Source organism: Camellia sinensis, chromosome 9, assembly GCF_055761805.1.
Source record: "Camellia sinensis isolate YWXY chromosome 9, ASM5576180v1, whole genome shotgun sequence".
Taxonomy (NCBI): domain Eukaryota; kingdom Viridiplantae; phylum Streptophyta; class Magnoliopsida; order Ericales; family Theaceae; genus Camellia; species Camellia sinensis.
In genome coordinates, this window is record NC_138969.1 from 104,170,062 (window position 1) to 104,190,000 (window position 19,939).

Sequence of the window (19,939 nt, forward strand, 5' to 3'; positions counted from 1 at the left end):
TTTTTTAATTCCAAAATATTTATCAGGCGAGGACTAAGTGCTTGTTTGTGATCTACTATAAAAGTTAAAAAGTCAAAAAGTTATTAAAAAAACTAAAAAGTTCATACTATAAGTGTGTGGGGAAGCTATTTTTTTTAATATATATCCGACAAGTTCAGTCAGTGTACTTTGCACATACATTTAGCAAAGTGAGAAGATGTGGCACATCCCGAGCCACGAATTCCCATTAAAAATATATATATATATATATATATGCACACCTCGAAAGTCAACAATTTGGTCAGTGTACCGTGCATCTATGATATTTTATTACATAATTTTTCATAAAAAGTTAAAAAATTATTCTAAACATACATTTCATACATTTTTTTCAACTTTTTTAGTTAAAAAATTAAAAAGTATATTTATATAACACATTCCAAACAATCCCTAAGACCATCTTCAACCCTGAACCAAATCTGGTATCAAATTTAAAATTGGGTGAAAAAAGCACTTTTTCATGCTCCAACGGTTTCACCAAATCGATATCAAATTGAGATTTCACCAAACGTTTCACCAAAATGAAGACAGGCTCCGCATTTCATCAAAACATTGTGCATGACCGTTGGGGAAACCAACCGGTCGACCACCAAAAGGTTCAAACAGTTCCAAAAAAAATGTCAAACAGTTGAAAAAAAAAAAAAAATTTTTTTGCCTTACCGGTTGACCGGCCGGTCGACCAACGGTCCACTAAAAGGTTCAAAAAAAAAATCAAAAAAAGAAAAACAAAATTTGGCTTAACCGGTCGACCAACCGGTTATCCTGACACAGATTTGATGAAAAATTGATAAAAATCAACTGTTAGAACACTCGGTATCAGATTGAGGAAAAAATCATTTTTTTACTTAGATTTGTTGAAAATTTTAGCACAGGATTGAAGATACTCTAAGTAAGTGCAATTACACCACTTTTACTTTTTAACATATATTTTTTTTAAAAATAGGCCTGGTTTGGCATAACCTATATAATCCATCTTTTTATCTTTTTATCTTTTTTCCATCACATCACTTCTCTACTTTTCTGCACATCTTTTCGTAAAAAGACAAAAAGTACACTTTTTTAGGACACCCCAAACCAACCCTAAATGAGTACATCTCAAACATCCCCTTAACGGCGCGAAGGGCAGATCAGCATCACAGTAGAAGTGGTAGCCCTCTCAAAAGTGTCAGTCACCAAACCATTCAAACATTCAAATTCAAAGGTTTCGCCGGCGAAAACCATAAACATCCAATTAAATTAGCAGGGCAGGCAGGCAGGAGGACACAGAGAGAGAGAGAGAGAGAGAGTGTGTGTGTTTATCAGAAGGGCAGGAAAACAAAAGGTGAATATGTCAGTGAGGACATTCGTCAAACACCTGAGACACATCACTTGTTCTAGTCGCTCCCTCGCGCACCTCTCCTCGCACCATCATCTCCCTCGCTCCCTCGCACACCTCTCCTCGTATCTGTGTTATTATTCATCATCAGTTTTGAAAGAAGACCCAATTGAAGTGATCTCAGAGCTCTGGGTCCGAGCCCACCACCACCAAACCACCCCACAAAAACCTTTCACCAACCTGACTGGATTCCTGGCAAAGCTGGAGCTGTGGGTCTTGGCCTACCAGCGCACTTGCGCCCACTTCACCGGCTCCTTCCCTCCCCGCTACGCCCTCCACTCCCACCACGTCCTCCCCCACCTCCTCTCTCTCCGCAACGCCGTCCTCCGAGGCCACTTCATCTGGAACGCCAACATCGACCTCCACATTTACATTCGCAGCCCAAATCACAAACCCACCAATCCCCCTTTTCAAGACCACCTTGTTCAGGAACTCCTCTTGCTAATTCTCGAACCCATTTTCGAGTCTCGCTTCTCTTCCAAATCACACGCCTTTCGCCCTGGCCGCAATCCTCATACCGTTATTCGCACTATTAGGAGCAACTTCGCCGGCTTCCTTTGGTTCTTGAAAGGCGATGTTACTGAAATTTTTGAAGACATCGATGTCAATGTGTTGATGGGTTGTGTCCAAGAGGCTGTCAAGGATAAGAGAGTTCTGGGTTTGATCAAATTGGCACTTAGTAGTAGAGCATCCACCCCTGTAAAAAAAGAGAATGATAGATCATCACAATGTGGTAGTGGAGGTAAACAAGAGTTTGGAAAGAAGAGGAAGAAGAAGAAGAACAAAATTGGTTCAAGGAAGAAAAAGATCCTAAATGAAAATGAGCCGAAACCAGACCCGTATTGGTTGAGAACTTTCTATAGTTTCGCACCCGAGGAAGCTGCAAAGGTACCCAATTATGGTTTTTGTGGAATTCTTAGTCCTTTACTTGCTAATGTATGTCTTGATGAATTGGATCGCATGATGGAAGAGAAAATTGTCGAGTTTTTTAGGGCATCCAAGCTTGATTCGATTTGGAAAGATTCAATTGATGATGCTAGTCATAACCCTTCTTGGCCAGAATTCGTTCCTTCCAGTGGGAAGGACAGAACAAGGAAAATGGATTACATTCGGTATGGTGGTCATTTCTTAATTGGGATTCGAGGACCTAGGGAAGAGGCAGTGAGAATTCGCAAGGAAATATTTGAGTTTTGTGAGAAGAAATATGGGTTGAGGTTGGATAATTCAAAGGTGGAGATAGAACACATCAGTAGAGGAATTCAGTTCTTGGACCATATAATTTCTCTCCGGGTGATACACCCAACTCTTCATTACACTGCAACTGGGGGTGAAATTGTGAGTAAGAAAGGTGTCGGTACTTTGCTTTCAGTCACAGCTAGCTTACAACAATGTATTCGTCAATTTAGGCAGCTTCAGCTCGTTAAGGGTGATAAGGATCCCGACCCACTGCCGTGCACTCCTATGCTCTATTCAGGTCAAGCTCATACTAATGCACAGATGAATAAGTTCCTTGAAACCATGGCAGATTGGTACAGATTTGCCGATAACCGCAAAAAAATTGTTGCATTTTTCGCATATGTGATTCGTAGTTCTCTGGCTAAACTATATGCTGCAAGGTATAGACTGAAATCTCGTGCCAAGGTGTACAAGATAGCTTCACGTGATCTCAGTCGTCCATTGAGGGCAATTAGTAACAGTTCTGTTCCTGAATATTCGGATCTTTTGAGGATGGGACTTGTTGATACTATTGAAGGTGTACAGTTCTCTCACATGTCTTTGATACCTTCTTGTGATTACACTCCATTCCCAAGGAATTGGGTCCCGGATCATGAGAGGATGTTGCATGAGCATATCAGATTACAAGATCCAAAATTCTTTTGTGAATTGCACAGATCAGTCAAACAAGAGGGTTTAAGCATGCCACAAGATGAGATATCTCAGATTTTATGGGACTGCAAAACACTTGGAGTACAGAGCTTCTTGTCTAATCGTGAAAAAGAAATGAAAAATGCTTCAAAGAATGTATTGGTTCCACCATAAATTCAGTAATGGAATCAGAAAATCAAATAGTTCCTCAAAGGAAATTAATGGCAGATGGTCTCTGGAAGCAGGTTTCCACAGAAGGATCATGAGCATTGTCCACCTGCCTCAACATACTAAGGTCAGTTGCACACTAAGGATCATGAGCATTGTCCACCTGCCTCAACATACTAAGGTCAGTTGCACACTAAGAAGCATTGTCCACCTGCCTCAACATACTAAGATTTTATGGCTTGCTCATGTTTAACGAAGACAAATGACTGCACCAGTGAGGTATATGTTTCAAGTTGGAACGCACCAAGGAAAATGGGATGGTTGGAGTAAATAATATGGTGACATCTTACAGAAAAGAGGATCTAGATATAGGAAAAGGCAATTCCATTTCAGTCAAAAGTTGAACAAAAAATAAGCATTGATCCTCAAAGTGTTTTTCATGATCAAATTAACACTTGAGGAGATTTCTAGGAACTATTCAGTGGTCCTATTAGTTTACTTGAGAAAATTCAGTCTGGTCATCATGATCTTAAAATCTATCTCATTGGAATGGATAAGATTCTTTTTCAATGCTGCGTTGAGTACTTGTGTGACTTCTGAATTTTAATTGGAAGTTGATTGCCTAAGATTTTTCACTTTGTTTAGCTTACCTGAAATCTTAGTTACATTTTTCTAACCTTCTGATTTGTAAAGTTCCACAACCCCCCCCTCCCCCCCCCCCCCCCCCCCCAAACCCACCCTCATTTATCACCTGTATTTTCACAGCATTTTTTTTTTCTACGAAGAAATGATTGATTGGAAAGCTAATAATATAGATGTTCAGCATTAAAATATTATTCTTAAAAAGGAGATTCTAATACTGAAGTGATTGGGCTTTTAAAAACATTTTCCAATATCATATTTGCTCTGGAGTTGTCAAAGGAATGGCACATAACTGAAATTGGAAACAATCATGTTTTAGAGAAACCATGCAAGAAATTTTATTTTTTGACATCACCTGTAAGGCCAGGTAGCATGATAGGCATTTATATCCTAATTATGATATTGGATTGTTCCTCTTGTGGCATTAGATTTTCATTTTGATTCTTCTAATGTTTTAATCTAAGAAGCCCGGGCAATTCTAGGAAGGTAACGTGTACATGACATTACACTTATCGGACACTTCTCAACAGTTAGACTCACATGAAACAATACAAGTTTGAATAAAATAACTTGAAATTCAATGATAAAATAGAAAAAATGTAAATTTATATATATTCTCCTTCTTTAGACTTCAAAAATTATTATATTTGAGTTAAATATTAATATTTATGGCATATAATAATTATTTATCCTTATATATAACATATAATCAATATATAAAATTATATATTTTTCATGTGCCCCACACGTGTTGTGTCTTACATATTTTGAAATTTTTTGTGTCAGCATGTCCGTGTCTATGCTTCTTAGGTTTCAATACAAGTGGAGAAATGCATTGTTGGTATAGAATGTAGATAAACAATTTCAGGTTAAGTTCAACCTAATAAAAACCCTGAGGGGTTGAAACCCTGCTCAGCTCAATGTTGTCTGGTGGCACTGACAATAGACCTTTTGAGGACAGTTTGTGAAATCACTCCTTAAAGAGAGCTTCAGTGTAGTAAATATTAGCTCTGTTACTTGCAGTCATATCGAACCAGATTAGGAACTTATAATGCTAGAAGTTTAGGGTTTGGCATTGCCACACATGAGCAGCTCTTTAAGCTACTGTTTGATTGTGCTATGTGGAAGGACTTGCTTTGATTGCAGAGAGTATCTACTTGTGAATCTAGTTGGCCTGCAACTTGTGTTTTCATATTTCATTTGGCTGGTTATTTGGATTGTTTTGGGGTAAATTTATGAAAGTAAGTATCATGAATCTCTCAGTTCTACTAATCACTGCATGATTGGTATGAATATAATGACTCCTTTTTTATATGATTTTAACCTTGGGTGGCTTGTGGCAGGTTCTTTTTGGGTTTACACTCCACTCATGAAGAACTATGATGGAACTAGTCGTGTATTCTGTTTTGTGTTATGATCATCGTCTCTGGTAAGTTCTGTATTTTTTCATATCCTTTTTGTAATTCCAATGTTTCGATGCACATTTATCCTTTTTCTTGATGTCTACCCTGAAGATTGGCTTGCTTCAATAATTCAACCTTTTTGCCGTGTTTGCCCTGTAATAAGATTTTGGGTAAATAACATTGACGTCCCTTGAGGTTTGAAGAAAATATAGTAAGCCCCACAATTTTGACATAATTACACTAACCTCCCTTTTAGTAAGGTTAAATGGACTGGAACTAATCCAAATGATTTGAAAATACGAAGATAAACAATGCAAAATATACATTTTCATGTAAAAGAGATGACAACATTATTTTTTCATCCATATAACTAACAAATTATTATGAAAATGGAGCTAAGTGTGTTGGCACATAAATTTTAAACCAAATTTATGTTTAAATTTCAAATACAGTCAATGACACACATAGAGCCTACAATAAGATTGTTGTAGGCAATCACTTCCCAAAATGATTAATTTGCTCCGTTGAGGTATATAAATAAAACAACGTCGTATCTTAACGACGTTATTCAAGATGCTCAAATGACACGTGGAGCCTACGAAAAAATGACACCTGTAGAGCCTACAGCAAAAACATCACACAGGATGAAACCCCAAAGATCAATTCGGTTAATTAGATATACGATTAATCAGATAGCGCTATTATTCAAAATTTAAATAGCGTTATCATTCAATTTGAAATTCAAATATCATTCAATTTGAAATTCAAAATGAAGATGAAGCGTTCCTATCACCTGATGGCCCTCCATAAATATGAGGACCATCACACAAGACCGTGGGATTGGAAGATCAGAAGTGAAAAAGATCAGAGAGAGAGAGAAAGAAGTTGAGAGCTAAACAAATCGTTACAAGAAAGAAGAAGAGAAGGCTAGAGAATTCAAGAACCTACGCTAATGGCGATGAATAGGTAAAGGGTTCCAAACCCAAACTGTATTTTGTATTCGAGGGTTCAAAACCCATAATAATCGTAATAAAATATTTTCTTTTTTTAAAATTGTCTTTTGTTGTTTATTTTGTTCTTCATTAATCAGAGGTTTCATTTTGCATAAAATGTGTAATTAACGATCTGAAATACAGATCGGAAATAAGAACCTGCTATTCAAATAATCAACACTGTTTAGTCAAAAAGACTAAACAGTGGACATTTGTAACATAAAATTTTGAAATGTGTTGAAACACTTCATGTTTTAAAATTTGTGTCTACAAATTCTGGCACGCCCAGTGGGACTTATTTCTCCTCTCATCTTTTGAAGAACAAAATAATAATAATATATATATACAGTTGATACTTACTGACGTATTCTTTTGTTATAGGAATGCTGAAGCAACTGTTAGGAGACAAGCCTACACTCCAGTGGTTCTGAAATCACCAAGGTTGGAGATAGCACCCATCACCCAAGGGGCTCCGGAGCGAATGCTCTTGGCTGTCCCAAAGGTAGAGTCAACGAAATCCTGGAAAGATGCACTTCTTTCCCCTGCCACCCAAGGGGCTCCGGAGCAAAAGCTCTTGGCTGTCCCGAAGGTAACTGGTGTGACGAAAAAAGTCACACTTCTCCAGAAAGCTGAAAGTTTGAGAAAGATTACTGAAGATTATGTGAAAGCGTCAAAGCAGTACGCAATTGTGAGGGCCACAGCCCGAACGAAGAGCTTTTTAATTCAGGCAAAGGAGGCTAATCAGTTTGCAACTACGACTTTTGTTGCAGCTTCAACGGGGGCAACCAAAAATGTTGTGGCCCAACTACTCAAAAGGGTAGAAGACTCCATTAAAATGGTGGAGTTTGCCCAGAAGAAAGCTTCTGTTGAAAACATGGCCATCATTAGGGCCATTGGGAGGAGGGTAATGACCCAAACTTCTGTTGATGAAAAAAAGGCCCCTGTTGTTGAAAAAACAGTTGATGCCTATAAACCGATAGTTCTGTTCAGAGCACAAAATCGGTCAAACCAAATCTCAGTCAACTCTCAGGAGCCAAAAGAACACCCGTTGGCTCAACAGGGTTCAAATAAGGAACACCCGTTGGTCCGACAGAATAAGGAACACCCGTTGGCCCAACAGAATAAGAAACACCCGTTGGCCCAACAGAATAAGAAACACCCGTTGGCCCAACGGGATTTAAATCAACATCAATTGACCCACTCTAAAAATGTAGGGACTGTTTTGAAAATTCATGAGGAATTTGCAAAGGCACAAACAGTTCCTTCTATGCCCTTAGGGGCTCAACTTGATATGCCATTCGGTCCAGTTTCGAAAAGACAAAGGCGAAGAAGAAATAAAGCTTTAAAAAAACTGGAACTAAGAACAGTGGCAACAAATGTTATAGGAGCTATTGAAAGGGCTCTCTCGAAAGATGAACCCCAAAAACAAATTGAAAGTCCTATCTTTGTTGGAAAATCCAAGGTGGATGAGGGTAAGCAACCCTTGAGAAATATTTCTACTTTGGTTGAACTATCTATGGAGGGAATAAGAAAAGGGCCTGTGACAAGGTCCATAACCCGTCAGGCTCAAAACAAAGCATCGCAGTCAGATGCTTCAAATATGAGTAATGTTGTGGGGGTTGATAATCCTTTATACGAACAAGATGATTCTATCTCGTTTGTTTCAACAAATATTGGAAACAATAAATTGAAAGATATCAACAAAGTCGCGGTTATGATGACTGAGGTTGAGAAAGAAGGTTCGCAGGTCCAACAGGACCAAAGTCTCAAGGAAAAAGTGGTGGCCCTACAAGAACAACTCGAGAGAAAAGAACGGGAAATGGCTGCTATGTTGGAGCAAATGCAACAGCTGCAGGCCCAAATGACAGGACCAGGAAGTGCACCCAAACAAATGACACAACCTGTTGTAGGGACATCTGTAGGCATACAAAGTACACTAGCCCCAGGGGGCAATGGTCCTTGTTACTCTGATCTGACCAGTGGTGGTATGAATCCAATGCTCATGGCCATGATTGATGATATGGTGAGGAGACAAGTAAAGAAAGTCAAAGAAAAAGATGATGAGAATTTTCGAATAATTACAAAACCTTACCCAGCATAGGTAGATGCTGTTCCATTCCCTTCTGGTTTTTCCCAACCAGATTTCAAAATGTTTGATGGAACAGGAGATCCAAGACAACATGTGGCTCATTTCCTTTCAAGATGCGGGCCAATAGCCCAGAATGAGGCCCTGTGCCTGCAGCTATTTGTCCAATCGCTTGAAAGTTCTGCATTTACTTGGTATGCTAATCTTCCTGAGGGATCAATCCTAAATTGGGATTCCATGGTGAAGGAGTTCCTTAAACAGTTCTGCAACACACAAAGACGAGTTGGAGTACCAGAACTGATTGAGACCAAGCAACGTGACAATGAGTCTGTTACAGATTTCATTGCAAGATGGCGAGCTTTGACATTTGCTTGTCCTCAAAAGTTTACACAATTAGAGTTAATTCGGATGTGCCTTAACAACTTCCGACATGAGCTCTCTACGGCTCTTATGGCTCAAACTTTTGAAGGATTCAATGATCTATGCACTAAAGCTCATGATATGGAGCTGCATTTAGCTAAACGAAGGAGGTCTAGGGACGTTGAAAGGGTTGAGTCCTCGACTGCAGCTACAATCGAAACCAGAAAGAAGGGTCCCGTTGTAGTAGGGGCTAAAAAGCCCAAGGAATTTAAAAAGGTGACTATGAAAGAGAGGTTGGAGAAAAAATATTCTTTCATGGATGATCTGGTCGAAGACTTATTTGAAGATCTGTTGGAGCAAAAGTTGATTGCTCTCCCTGAGGTGAAAAGACCACATGAGGTAGGAAAGACCAATGATCCAAAGTATTGCCCCTACCATCGTTTGATTAGTCATCCGATAAAAGAGTGCTTTGTTCTGAAAGATAAAATTCAAGAACTTTTGGACTCTAAGATCATTGAGCTCCCTCCTCAAGAGAAAGCATCTGCTAACCCAATCACTATCGACAATGATAATGAAGGTGAATGGGTTGTTTATCAGTCAAAAAGCATGAAGAAAAAACAAAATGCCACAGTGAAAGTTAGAAGTGTGGTTGATTCAACAACACAAGGGCCAAAAGTTTCCAAAAAGAAAAAATCAAAAGTTTCTAGGAAACTAAAAAAAGCCAGAGTAAATAAGAGAAAAGGAAAAAAGAACCCAAAGAAGGAAAAGGGGGAGAAATTGGTCCCTGATGAGCAGTTAGAGCAAGATCCTCTTGTCCCAGTTACATTGGAGGAATTTCTACCTTCAAAATTTCAATCTGTGGAGTTGCAGACATACTTTGATAAAAGAAGGAAGGAAAAGTTTACTTTGGCCCCTTGCCTAACCATCATTGTTTTGAGTGATAGCGAGGAAGATGAGGGTGAAATTGGTTCAAAAGTTAGGGAAGGGGATTGCATTACATCTCCTATCTGTATACCTGACTCACCAGAGTATACACCAACTTCTCCAGAATACACACCGGCCTCTCCAGAATACACACCAGCCTCTCCAGAATATACACCAGCTTCTCTAGAGTATACACCAGAAGCCTTTTCTCCAGAGTATTCGCCAGTACCACCAATGTACTATCAAAGCACTCCAGAATATGTAAGGGGAACAGAACAAAGAGACACCAGGTGTAGGTCCGACTCTGAGCTTGTAAAAAAGGCGAAAAAACGACTACACTTCAAGGATGATGAGGTGAATGGCAGGTGTATGTCGGATGATGAAGTATGGAAGCATTCAAGTAAACAAGCAAAGTCATCTCAAGTTGAGGATCCTAATGAAGATTGGGAACTTAACTTTTCCCCTGATGATTCACCACACACATCCCCAGCTAAGACATACGATGGAGAAAGTGTATCAAGTGACCACTTTGACTTTCCTTGTAATGTCATCACTGTGGACGTAAATTTTGAAGAGCGAGAAATACATATCATTCGCAATCCAGGTGATGATGAGAAAGCAAAAATTGAAGCTAGAAGGGAAACAGAACATCAGGCAAAAGTAACAGTCTCTTTGAAAGATGAGGGTTTTGAAGCCCATCAAAATTTGAGTATTGAAAGAAATCAAATTTCTGGACACCCTTTCCCTAATTGGGTCGAATGGGTTCAGTTCCCACGAGGATATGCAGTACCTCGTTTTCCTTTATATAATGGGACAGGTTGTCCAAGGCGCCATTTGGTTCGTTTCCTTGCACAATGTGGAAATACAGTAAAAAGCCAGGCGTTACTTCTACGGCAGTTCGTTCTTTCTTTGGAAGGATGGGCAGCGGATTGGTACTTCAGCCTGCCACCTAATTCAATCCCAGATTGGGACACCATGGCGGATCGATTTTATAGGACATTTTATAAACCATGGCCAATAGAAATTGAGATGTCAGAACATTTGGATGACGAAGGTACATCTTCTCAAACATATGATTTCATAGAAGGGACAATTGAGGAGAAGATTGAAACTGCCCTTGACCTTCGAGAGATGGGCACTTATCGCCCAAGGGATTTGTTCCCTTTATGGGTAGAGCAAACACCATTTCCTGAAGGATACGAACTTCCAAATTTTGTCCTATATGAGGGTTATGGAGATCCTCAAAAACATATTAGGCGTTTTTTGAAACAGTGTGGGGAAACAGCTCAAAATGAAGCACTTTGCCTAAAACAATTCCCCCTTTCCTTAGAGGGGATCGCCTTTGACTGGTATTGCTCCCTCGATGGAGTCGTGGTGCCTAGTTGGGAGGCCATGAAGAATGGTTTTGAAGATTCTCAATGCTTTTATAGGCGTGACTCCCGGTATCTAAGAAATGGGAGAAGAATGCAGCTTCAGGAAGATGGAGAAGTGACTGATGATGATGATCACCCTGCAGCTGGACCAGTTAACATGGTCCAAATAAGTGAGGGAACAAAAGAAGTTGAGGTCAACGGAAAGGCGGTTGCTGAAGTATGCCAGACTTACTTGACCTACCGGAGGAAATTACGAAATCCTCAAGACCCTCAAACGTCAGAAGTTTCACAGGTCTTGCTGGAGGAGGAGCAAGTGAAATATGATGTGCTAGCTCATCTAAAGAAAATTCCAGCATTGTTGAGTGTATATGATGCACTAAAAATGTCTCCAGAGCTTCGAAAGTCTCTAATATATGCCCTGTCCAAGCCAGAGGATTTCCACAAAGAAATCGAGAGTAGAAATCAAGAGAAGGCAACTACATGCATGGCTATGGTAACCTTTGGTGACAAAGACATGTGTGCTGAAATGACAGACCATAATCGGCCTTTGTTTATCACTGGACTTATCCATGATGTGAAAATTTCTCGAATTCTCGTTGATGGAGGATCTGCGGTGAACCTTCTGCCTCGGAGGGCCTTAAATTTGTTAAGGGTTCGAATTTCACAACTTCGCCCAAGTCGTTTGGTCATTCAAGGATTTAATCAGAATGAGCAACGCCCAATGGGGAAGATTGAATTGCGAACCAAGTTTGGAGATATTGAAGAAAGTACTGAGTTCTTGGTCATTGATGTAGACACCTCCTACAATGCTTTGCTTGGGAGACCATGGATGCATAATCATCATGCAGTGCCATCAACTTATCACCAATGTATCAAGTACCCGTTGCTTTCACCCAAAAAAGAGGGGATAATTGTGGCTGACAATGATCCATTTGGTGAAGTAGAGGCCTATTATGCTGATGCTCGCTTCTATACAAAGACTTCACAAAGAAAGGAAAAAGATGTGAAAAAGTCTGAAGATACTCCGAATGTCAAAGACGTTCTAGAGTCTACTCCAGTTTCAACAAAAAGAACTTTTCGATATGTGCCAAAGTCCGAAAGGAAACTGGGGGCAAAGGCTCTAGCCCCAATAAATCCAATTTTGGATCTCAAGGGTGAGTTCACGTTGCCATTAAGGAGGACAGAATGTACCTATGTGGAGAAATATAATAAGATTGTGGTCCCTTCTAAGGGAAAAGGATCGAAACCCATCATATTTCACTCACTTGGAGATGTTGAACAGAAAGTGAAAGTTGAACAAGTGCCAGAAGAAAACATCTTGAGTTTTGAGAAGCCTAATTTCAGTGCAGAAATTACACAGATGTTGGTGAAAGTTGGTTTAGATCCTGAAAAAATACCCGAAACAATGACACCCTTTGACTTTGCATTAACGCCTTCGCAGAGGCAAGCTATACAGCAAGGCGGTATTATCACCGCTAGGACAGAAGGGTTAGGCTATCGGGTGATGAGGAAAAATTTCCAGTAAACATGACTATCACTCGAGATGTGTCGGAAGATGTTGACCAAGATGAAGCTCAACCTGCACCAATAGAATTTGAAGCAGGAGGCCAAGCTACCGTGGATGACCTTTGTGAAATAAATCTGGGTGATGAAGGAGAAAACAAACCAACCTTCATTAGTGCAAATTTAAAGGAAGAAGAAGCTCGGCAATATATTTCCTTTTTAAGGGAGTATCGTGACATATTTGCATGGAACTACAGTGAGATGCCTGGTCTTAATCCAGAGATTGCAGTCCATAAGCTTGCAATTCACCCTGAGAAGCGGCCAGTTAAACAGCCTCAAAGGCGAACTCGACCAGAGCTTACAGCCCAAATTGAAGCCGAAGTCGACAAGCTTATCAATGCAGGATTCATCAGAGAAGTCAAATATCCAGCCTGGCTAGCAAACATAGTGCCAGTCAAGAAAAAGAATGGTCAAATCAGGGTTTGCATTGATTTCCGTGATCTCAATGAGGCTTGTCCTAAAGATGACTTTCCTTTGCCCATCACTGAACTTCTTGTAGATGCAACTACTGGGTATGAAACCTTGTCTTTTATGGATGGATACTCAGGATACAATCAAATCCGAATGGCACCTAAAGATGAAGAAATTACTGCATTTAGGACTCCGAGAGGAGTCTTTTGCTATAAGGTAATGCCTTTTGGCCTGAAAAATGCTGGGGCCACGTATCAAAGGGCGATGACTATAATTTTTGGTGATATGCTCCATGACATCATCGAATGCTATGTTGATGATCTTGTCGTCAAGACAAAGGAAAAGGAAAACCATGTGGAAGATTTGAGAAAAATCTTCGAACGTTTGAGGAGGTACAAACTCAAGATGAACCCACTAAAATGTGCATTTGGAGTTTCATCAGGAAAATTTCTTGGGTTTGTAGTTCGAAACAAAGGGATTGAAATTGACCCTACCAAGATTAAAGCTATTGCCGAAATGCCTCCTCCACGAAATTTAAGGGAATTGAAGGGGCTACAAGGGAGATTGGCCTATATCAGAAGATTTATTTCTAACTTGGCTAGTCGATGTTTGCCGTTCTCAAGATTGATGAAAAAGGGTGTTCCGTTTGAATGGGATCAGCAATGCCAAAATGCTTTTAATAGTATTAAGGAGTATCTTTTGAAGCCTCCAGTACTTATGAGCCCAATAAAAGGAAAACCACTTTTGTTGTACATAACAGCCTTGGATGGTTCATTAGGGGCATTGTTGGCACAACATAATGAGCATGGGAAAGAAAATGCCTTGTATTACTTGAGTCGTACTTTGGTTGGGGCAGAGTTCAATTACTCCCCTATCGAAAAGACATGTCTTGCCTTGGTGTTCGCCTTGCAAAAACTAAAGCACTATGTCTTGGAACACGAAGTCAAGTTGATATCAAGAGCAGACCCCTTGAAATATATACTTTCACGGCCCATACTTTCAGGGAAAATTGCAAAGTGGGCTGTAATTCTCCAACAATTCGCAATTGAATATGTTCCCCAAAGAGCTGTAAAGGGGCAGGCTCTAGCAGATTTTTTGGCAGCACATCCTATACCTGATGACTCACCCTAGTAACTGATTTACCAGATGAAGAGGTTATGCAAGTGGAAATTCAGAAAGGATGGGAGATGTATTTTGATGGAGCTTCAAGGAGTCCAGATGGCAAAAAGCAAGAAAATCCTAAAAACAATAAAGCTGGAATTGGAATTGTGTTTGTGACTCCAGACAATGCTATAATCACCCATTCTTTCGCCTTAAGTGAAGGATGCTCCAATAATGAGGCAGAATATGAAGCTGTAATTGCTGGATTAGAATTGGCATTACAAATTCCTATTGAAGAACTCTCAATTTATGGAGATTCGGAACTGGTGGTAAAACAACTCCGTGGAGAATACATTGTTAAGAAAACAAGTCTCATCCCGTATCATGAAAGGGCTGATCAATTGCTTTCGCAATTCAGAAAAACACATATTTTCCATGTGAAGAGAAGAACAAATGCTCGAGCTGATTCACTTGCAAGTTTGGCTGCATCACTCACCCTACCAGATAGCAAAACAATTACTATCACAGTAGGTGAAAGAAGGGTGTTACAACCTTTAAAAGAGGTTTCTGACTTGGTTCCAATCTTGGTTGTCACCACGAAAGGAGAAAACGAGGAGGATTGGCAGGAACCATTCATAACTTACCTCCAACATGGTAGGCTACCTGAAGATAAAGTAAAAAGAATTGAAGTGAGACGCAGGGCTACCAAATTCGTCCTGTGGAAAGATGGAACGTTATACAAAAGGTCTTTGGATGGAATGTTCATGCGGTGTATAGCCAAGGAGCGTATTCAAGAGGTAATGGCAGAAATACATGCAGGTGTATGTGGGGCACACCAAAGTGGTCCTAAATTACATATGCAGCTAAAACGGTTGGGATACTATTGGCCGACTATGATTGCAGATTGCATAAATTATGCTCGAAGATGCCAAGTCTGCCAATTCCATGGGAACTTTCTCCACCAACCCCCAGAGCCTTTACATTTAACAACTTGTTCTTGGCCATTTGCAGCATGGGGTATGGACATTATTGGTCCTTTTGTACCTCCATCTTCAGCAGGATATCGATACATCCTAGCTGCAACTGACTATTTTTCAAAATGGGCAGAGGTTGTGGCTTTAAAGGATATAAAAAGCACAGTTGTCTCCGAGTTCATCCGAACCCATATCATTTACAGGTTTGGGATTCCAGAAAGTATCATCATGGATAATGGACAGCCATTCAGGAGTGATGCTTTGAACAAGTTATTTGCCAAGTACAAAATCAAAAACAACCATTCATCAAGATATCATGCACCTGCCAATGGTTTGGCAGAAGCTTTCAACAAGACATTGTGCAAAATTCTTAAGAAGATGGTGGATAAGAACAAAAAAGCTTGGCACGAAAAGTTACAAGAAGCTTTGTGGGCTTATCGAACTTCGCACAGAACTCCTACTCAAGCAACCCCTTATTCGTTGGTTTTTGGAGGAGAAGCAGTGTTACCACTTGAGGTTCAAATACCATCATTACGAGTGGCAATACAAGAGTCCTTAACAGAAGATGAAAGTGCAAGAGTGAGGTTGGCTGAGCTGGAGACCCTGGATGAAAGAAGGTTGTATGCTCAACAGAACTTGGAAATCTACCAACAAAGGATGGCAAATGCATTCAATAAAAGAGTGAGACTTCGTTCCTTTAAAAAGGGGGACTTGGTACTAATGGTTAGAACACCCATAGTAGTCTCACGAAGAACCAAAGGAAAGCTTGAGCCCAAATGGGAAGGACCTTATGTGATTGAGAAGGTTTATTCTAATGGAGCCTATTTGTTGATAACGATGGATGGTGACAGAATCATTCCCCCAACCAATGCAAGGTTCTTGAAGAGATATTACCCTTAAGAAAGCCTGCTAGGTTGAAAACCCGAAAGGGCGGCCTAGGCAAAAGTTAGGGCAAAAAAAAAAAAAAAAAAAAAAAAAAAAAAAAAAACCACCAACGGTATTGTATGTGGTTAAACTGCTAAAATACCTCACCGAAATCTAAGGTGATAAAACATTAGATACTCCTGGCCCGCAAGAGTATAAACTGTGTACGGCCAAACAAAAGTCAAACCCACCAATGGTATTGTATGTGGTTAAACTGCTAAAATACCTCACCGAAATCTAAGGTGATAAAACATTAGATACTCCTGGCCCGCAAGAGTATAAACTGTGTACGGCCAAACAAAAGTCAAACCCACCAACGGTATTGTATGTGGTTAAACTGCTAAAATACCTCACCGAAATCTAAGGTGATAAAACATTAGATACTCCTGGCCCGCAAGAGTATAAACTGTGTACGGCCAAACAAAAGTCAAACACCACCAACGGTATTGTATGTGGTTAAACTGCTAAAATACCTCACCGAAATCTAAGGTGATAAAACATTGGATACTCCTGGCCCGCAAGAGTATAAACTGTGTACGGCCAAAATAAGATAAATCAATGTATTGTATTGAGAAATTTCATATAAACAAATAAATCTATTGTGTACGGCTAAAATAAGACAAATCAATGTATTGAGAAATTTCATATAACAAATAAATCTATCATTGAGCGAAATTTCATAAATACATTATGTTCGGATGAATAAAAAAATAAAAGTGCATTCATTCATTAAGAGAAGCCTTAGCCCTTTCAAAAGCACGTTCCACAACACTGTGTTGTCCATTCTTCTTCTTGTGTTGGTTCAAAACATTCAGAGCAATTTGCATGCCTTCTTCTGATTTAGAAACACTCTCGGAAGCTTGTGCAAAATCACACATAAAGGATGCACGTTCCGCTTGGGTGGATGACAATTCCTCTTCAAGTTGTTTGAGTAACTCTTTAGTTTGAATAATCCTTTGATTAAGACCCGCAATGTGCTCATCCGACTTGATAATTGAAGCAGACAATTGTTCATGTTCGCCAGAAACTTTGTCGAAATGAAGCTTCTTCTCATAATATTGGGCCTCAAATTCTGCAGTAGACAAGTTTGAAGAATCTGCAAGTTGGTTTTTCAAAGCAAAGCACTCAAGGAATATCTTAACCTTCTCATAAAAGGAGATGAAGTCTACACCCAAACTCTTCAAAATCATGAAAACGTTGTTTGCTACAGCAATCATGTCATTAACATCCGTCATTGATTGGAGGGAAATAGTAAGACCTTTCTGAATATGGGTGGCTGCTTCGTTAGAAGAAGTTCCCAAAAGAAGGTTAGATGGAGCAAAGGGTGCTTCAAGTTTGTCAAATAATTTGTTAATCCCATTTGCTTCAAGTAAGTCTGCAAGAATTTGGGCCTCTTCCGAGGTATCAGAAGTAATTTCGTCTGTCTCTTCCAATGTGTCAGAAGTATTTTCTGTGAAAATAGAAGGAGATACTCAATGAAAACGCAGAAGGTAAAAGCAATATATATATATAGATGAATGAAGTATACCTTGGTGTACGGCTTGAAGAGACTTAGGTGAATGAGACAAATTCTGATTCCCATAAGTGGACCATGGATTTTGCAATGTGGCATGATCTAAAGAGAAAAGAGTTCCTTGAGTATGTATACATGATGAAATAAAATGAGATACAAGGAATGAATAAGAATACCCTTAAAGGTAGCCAATGGCATATGCGAGGCAGCTGGGGAAGTTTGAGGCGCAGTACCTAAGAAAATGAAAGGTATTAAAAAAATAAAATAAATAAATAAATAAATAAATAAATAAATAAAATTTTTTATACCTTTCTCTAATAGCTTGGGTGACTCGTTCGAAGGAGAAGAAAAAGCTACATTTGCTGAAGGCGATTTACTCATCTTAGTCGGTGTGCCATCTAAAAGAGGGGTGTAGTCATAAAACTCATCTTCACTCTCGCTACTTCCATTGAGAGAACAATCAAAAGATTTGGTAGGAGAAGGAATTTCAACACTCTTAATGCGAATACGACCCAAGGCAGTTAATTCATACCCATCTCCCTCAAAGAGTTCTTGAATCATATTCTCATCTTTATCTTCAAGAAAAGAGTACAAGTATGTGCGAAATTGATCCATTGGGGTTTTTGTCGCTACGGTGGGTTGGGAAGTTCCTGTGCAATCACTGATAGACATAGTCTCTGGAAAAAGCTTTGCGAGACAGGCAAATTGAGGGCCAGAATCTACTTGCTCAAAGCTAAATCTCATTTTAAATTGAGAATTACACATATCTTCGAAAAGATGAAGGAGATCTGAAACCGAGTAACTTGACCGAGAAGGAGCAATAAGTGGTCGACTATTATCCATTCTTTGAGGTGATGATGCTTCCAGAACAGTAGGTGAAGATGATGACCTAGCTCTAGAGTAAGAAGGATTCTTCGTCTTTCGGTCTTTAATTGGCATATCCAGTTTTCTCTTGCGTGAAGATTTCGGCTGGGAATGAGTAACATATTGGAGCACGGTAAAGGAAGTTCCCAACCACCAATTGGCATAAGGCATGGTTACGTGAGAAGTAGATCGGGAGCCTGGTAACTCCAATGAGACTTTTGTACCGCAGCGTAGCATATGGCGCCAGTTGTAATAAAATTTAGACCACTCAGAGGGCCGCCGACAAGATACATTAAGCGGTATAGGGCATGCTTGAGAAAACCCAAATTGACGACCGTATCGGTTAGGGGTGTACGGTTCAGAAATGAAATTAAATCCCATTTTAAAAGTTAAAATCCCTTGCCTCAAAGATATAAGATATCCAAGGTGGAAAGGTGATATCCTTTCAGAGTCGACCAGAATGCCTGAAGGTTCACTTTCATGAGTAAGAGCCCTAAACTGACACTCCGTACGATAAGTTAGGAGAGAGTCCACAAATGGAAATTTATCAGTAAAAAACTGGGCAGCCGATTGGTTTCCAATAAACCCAAGATATGGCATGAAATGAATATCAGGAATCGGACAAATCGACTGAGGATCCCCATGAGAGTAAGTCTTGACAAAATATAGTGAAATCCATCCAAAAAGGTAATGTAAAGGACCCTGAATATTTTCCTTCCCAGGTGAAGATGATGATGCCATTTTGCCAAGACAATGATAGAGGTATGCAAGGACGGGGATGGCCAGGCTAAATAAGGTTCCACCTGCCATTTTGGTGGCTACATGAAAGGTCGTCGGACGAATCTCTCCGGAAGAGTGAGGGAAGACAAATCCGCTAAGCCAGCTCGCCAAAAAAACGGGAAAGATACACATCATCAGGAATTCTATCCTTTCGTTGAAACCCACTGATTGAAGTTGGGGATTCGTCAATGAATTTAAAAGTCCAGTGGTTAAACTTCTTGGATTGAACAGAGCTGGCATAAATGTTGAAAAGCCCACGGCACGCCTTGGATGTCTGGGACGAATATAAAATGTCATTGGATGGGGTAAACTCTTCATAAAACTCACCACGAATGGGGAGCCCGCTAATGCGATGAAGGTCCCATAAAGAGATCCCAAGTTCGCCATAAATGGTGTGGAAAGTGTTAGTATCGGGTGACCACCGCTCTAAGAATCCTTTGAGCAAGGAGACATTCCTAGCATATGCAAATTGGGATACATAGATTGCAGCATAAATCCCACATTTCTTCAAAATAGGGGCAAATGTGGAAAGAACGTCATTCAACCAAAAAATCCATATGGGGGATTGCAAATGGGTAGAA

General features: G+C 39.8%; 2 protein-coding genes across 4 annotated transcripts in view; one reads left to right on the forward strand and one right to left on the reverse strand.

Annotated features, from left to right (window-relative positions):
• The first annotated feature begins 1,120 nt into the window (after window positions 1-1,120).
• The window catches only part of NMAT1 (Intron maturase, type II family protein), a 26,376-nt gene continuing 7,557 nt past the window's right edge, over window positions 1,121-19,939 (forward strand). Inside the window, exons 1-2 of one of the 3 annotated variants that reach the window (XM_028243454.2) lie at window positions 1,121-3,575; window positions 5,434-5,519. In XM_028243454.2, the coding sequence (XP_028099255.2) occupies window positions 1,367-3,454 (2,088 nt within the window). In that variant the 5' untranslated portion in view covers window positions 1,121-1,366 and the 3' untranslated portion in view covers window positions 3,455-3,575; window positions 5,434-5,519. Of the gene's footprint in view, window positions 3,630-5,433; window positions 5,520-19,939 lie in introns of all 3 variants that reach the window. The other 2 variants (XM_028243455.2, XM_028243453.2) reach the window with 2 other exon arrangements.
• Window positions 16,849-19,939, reverse strand: part of LOC145798708 (uncharacterized) — a 4,755-nt gene continuing 1,664 nt past the window's right edge. Inside the window, exons 1-4 of the mRNA XM_082887378.1 lie at window positions 18,023-19,939; window positions 17,891-17,947; window positions 17,730-17,816; window positions 16,849-17,651 (exon numbers count right to left, since the gene is read on the reverse strand). The exon at window positions 18,023-19,939 is cut by the window's right edge and continues 1,664 nt beyond it. Of these exons, the coding sequence (XP_082743504.1) occupies window positions 16,924-17,651; window positions 17,730-17,816; window positions 17,891-17,947; window positions 18,023-19,745 (2,595 nt within the window). The 5' untranslated portion in view covers window positions 19,746-19,939 and the 3' untranslated portion in view covers window positions 16,849-16,923. The remainder of the gene's footprint in view (window positions 17,652-17,729; window positions 17,817-17,890; window positions 17,948-18,022) is intronic.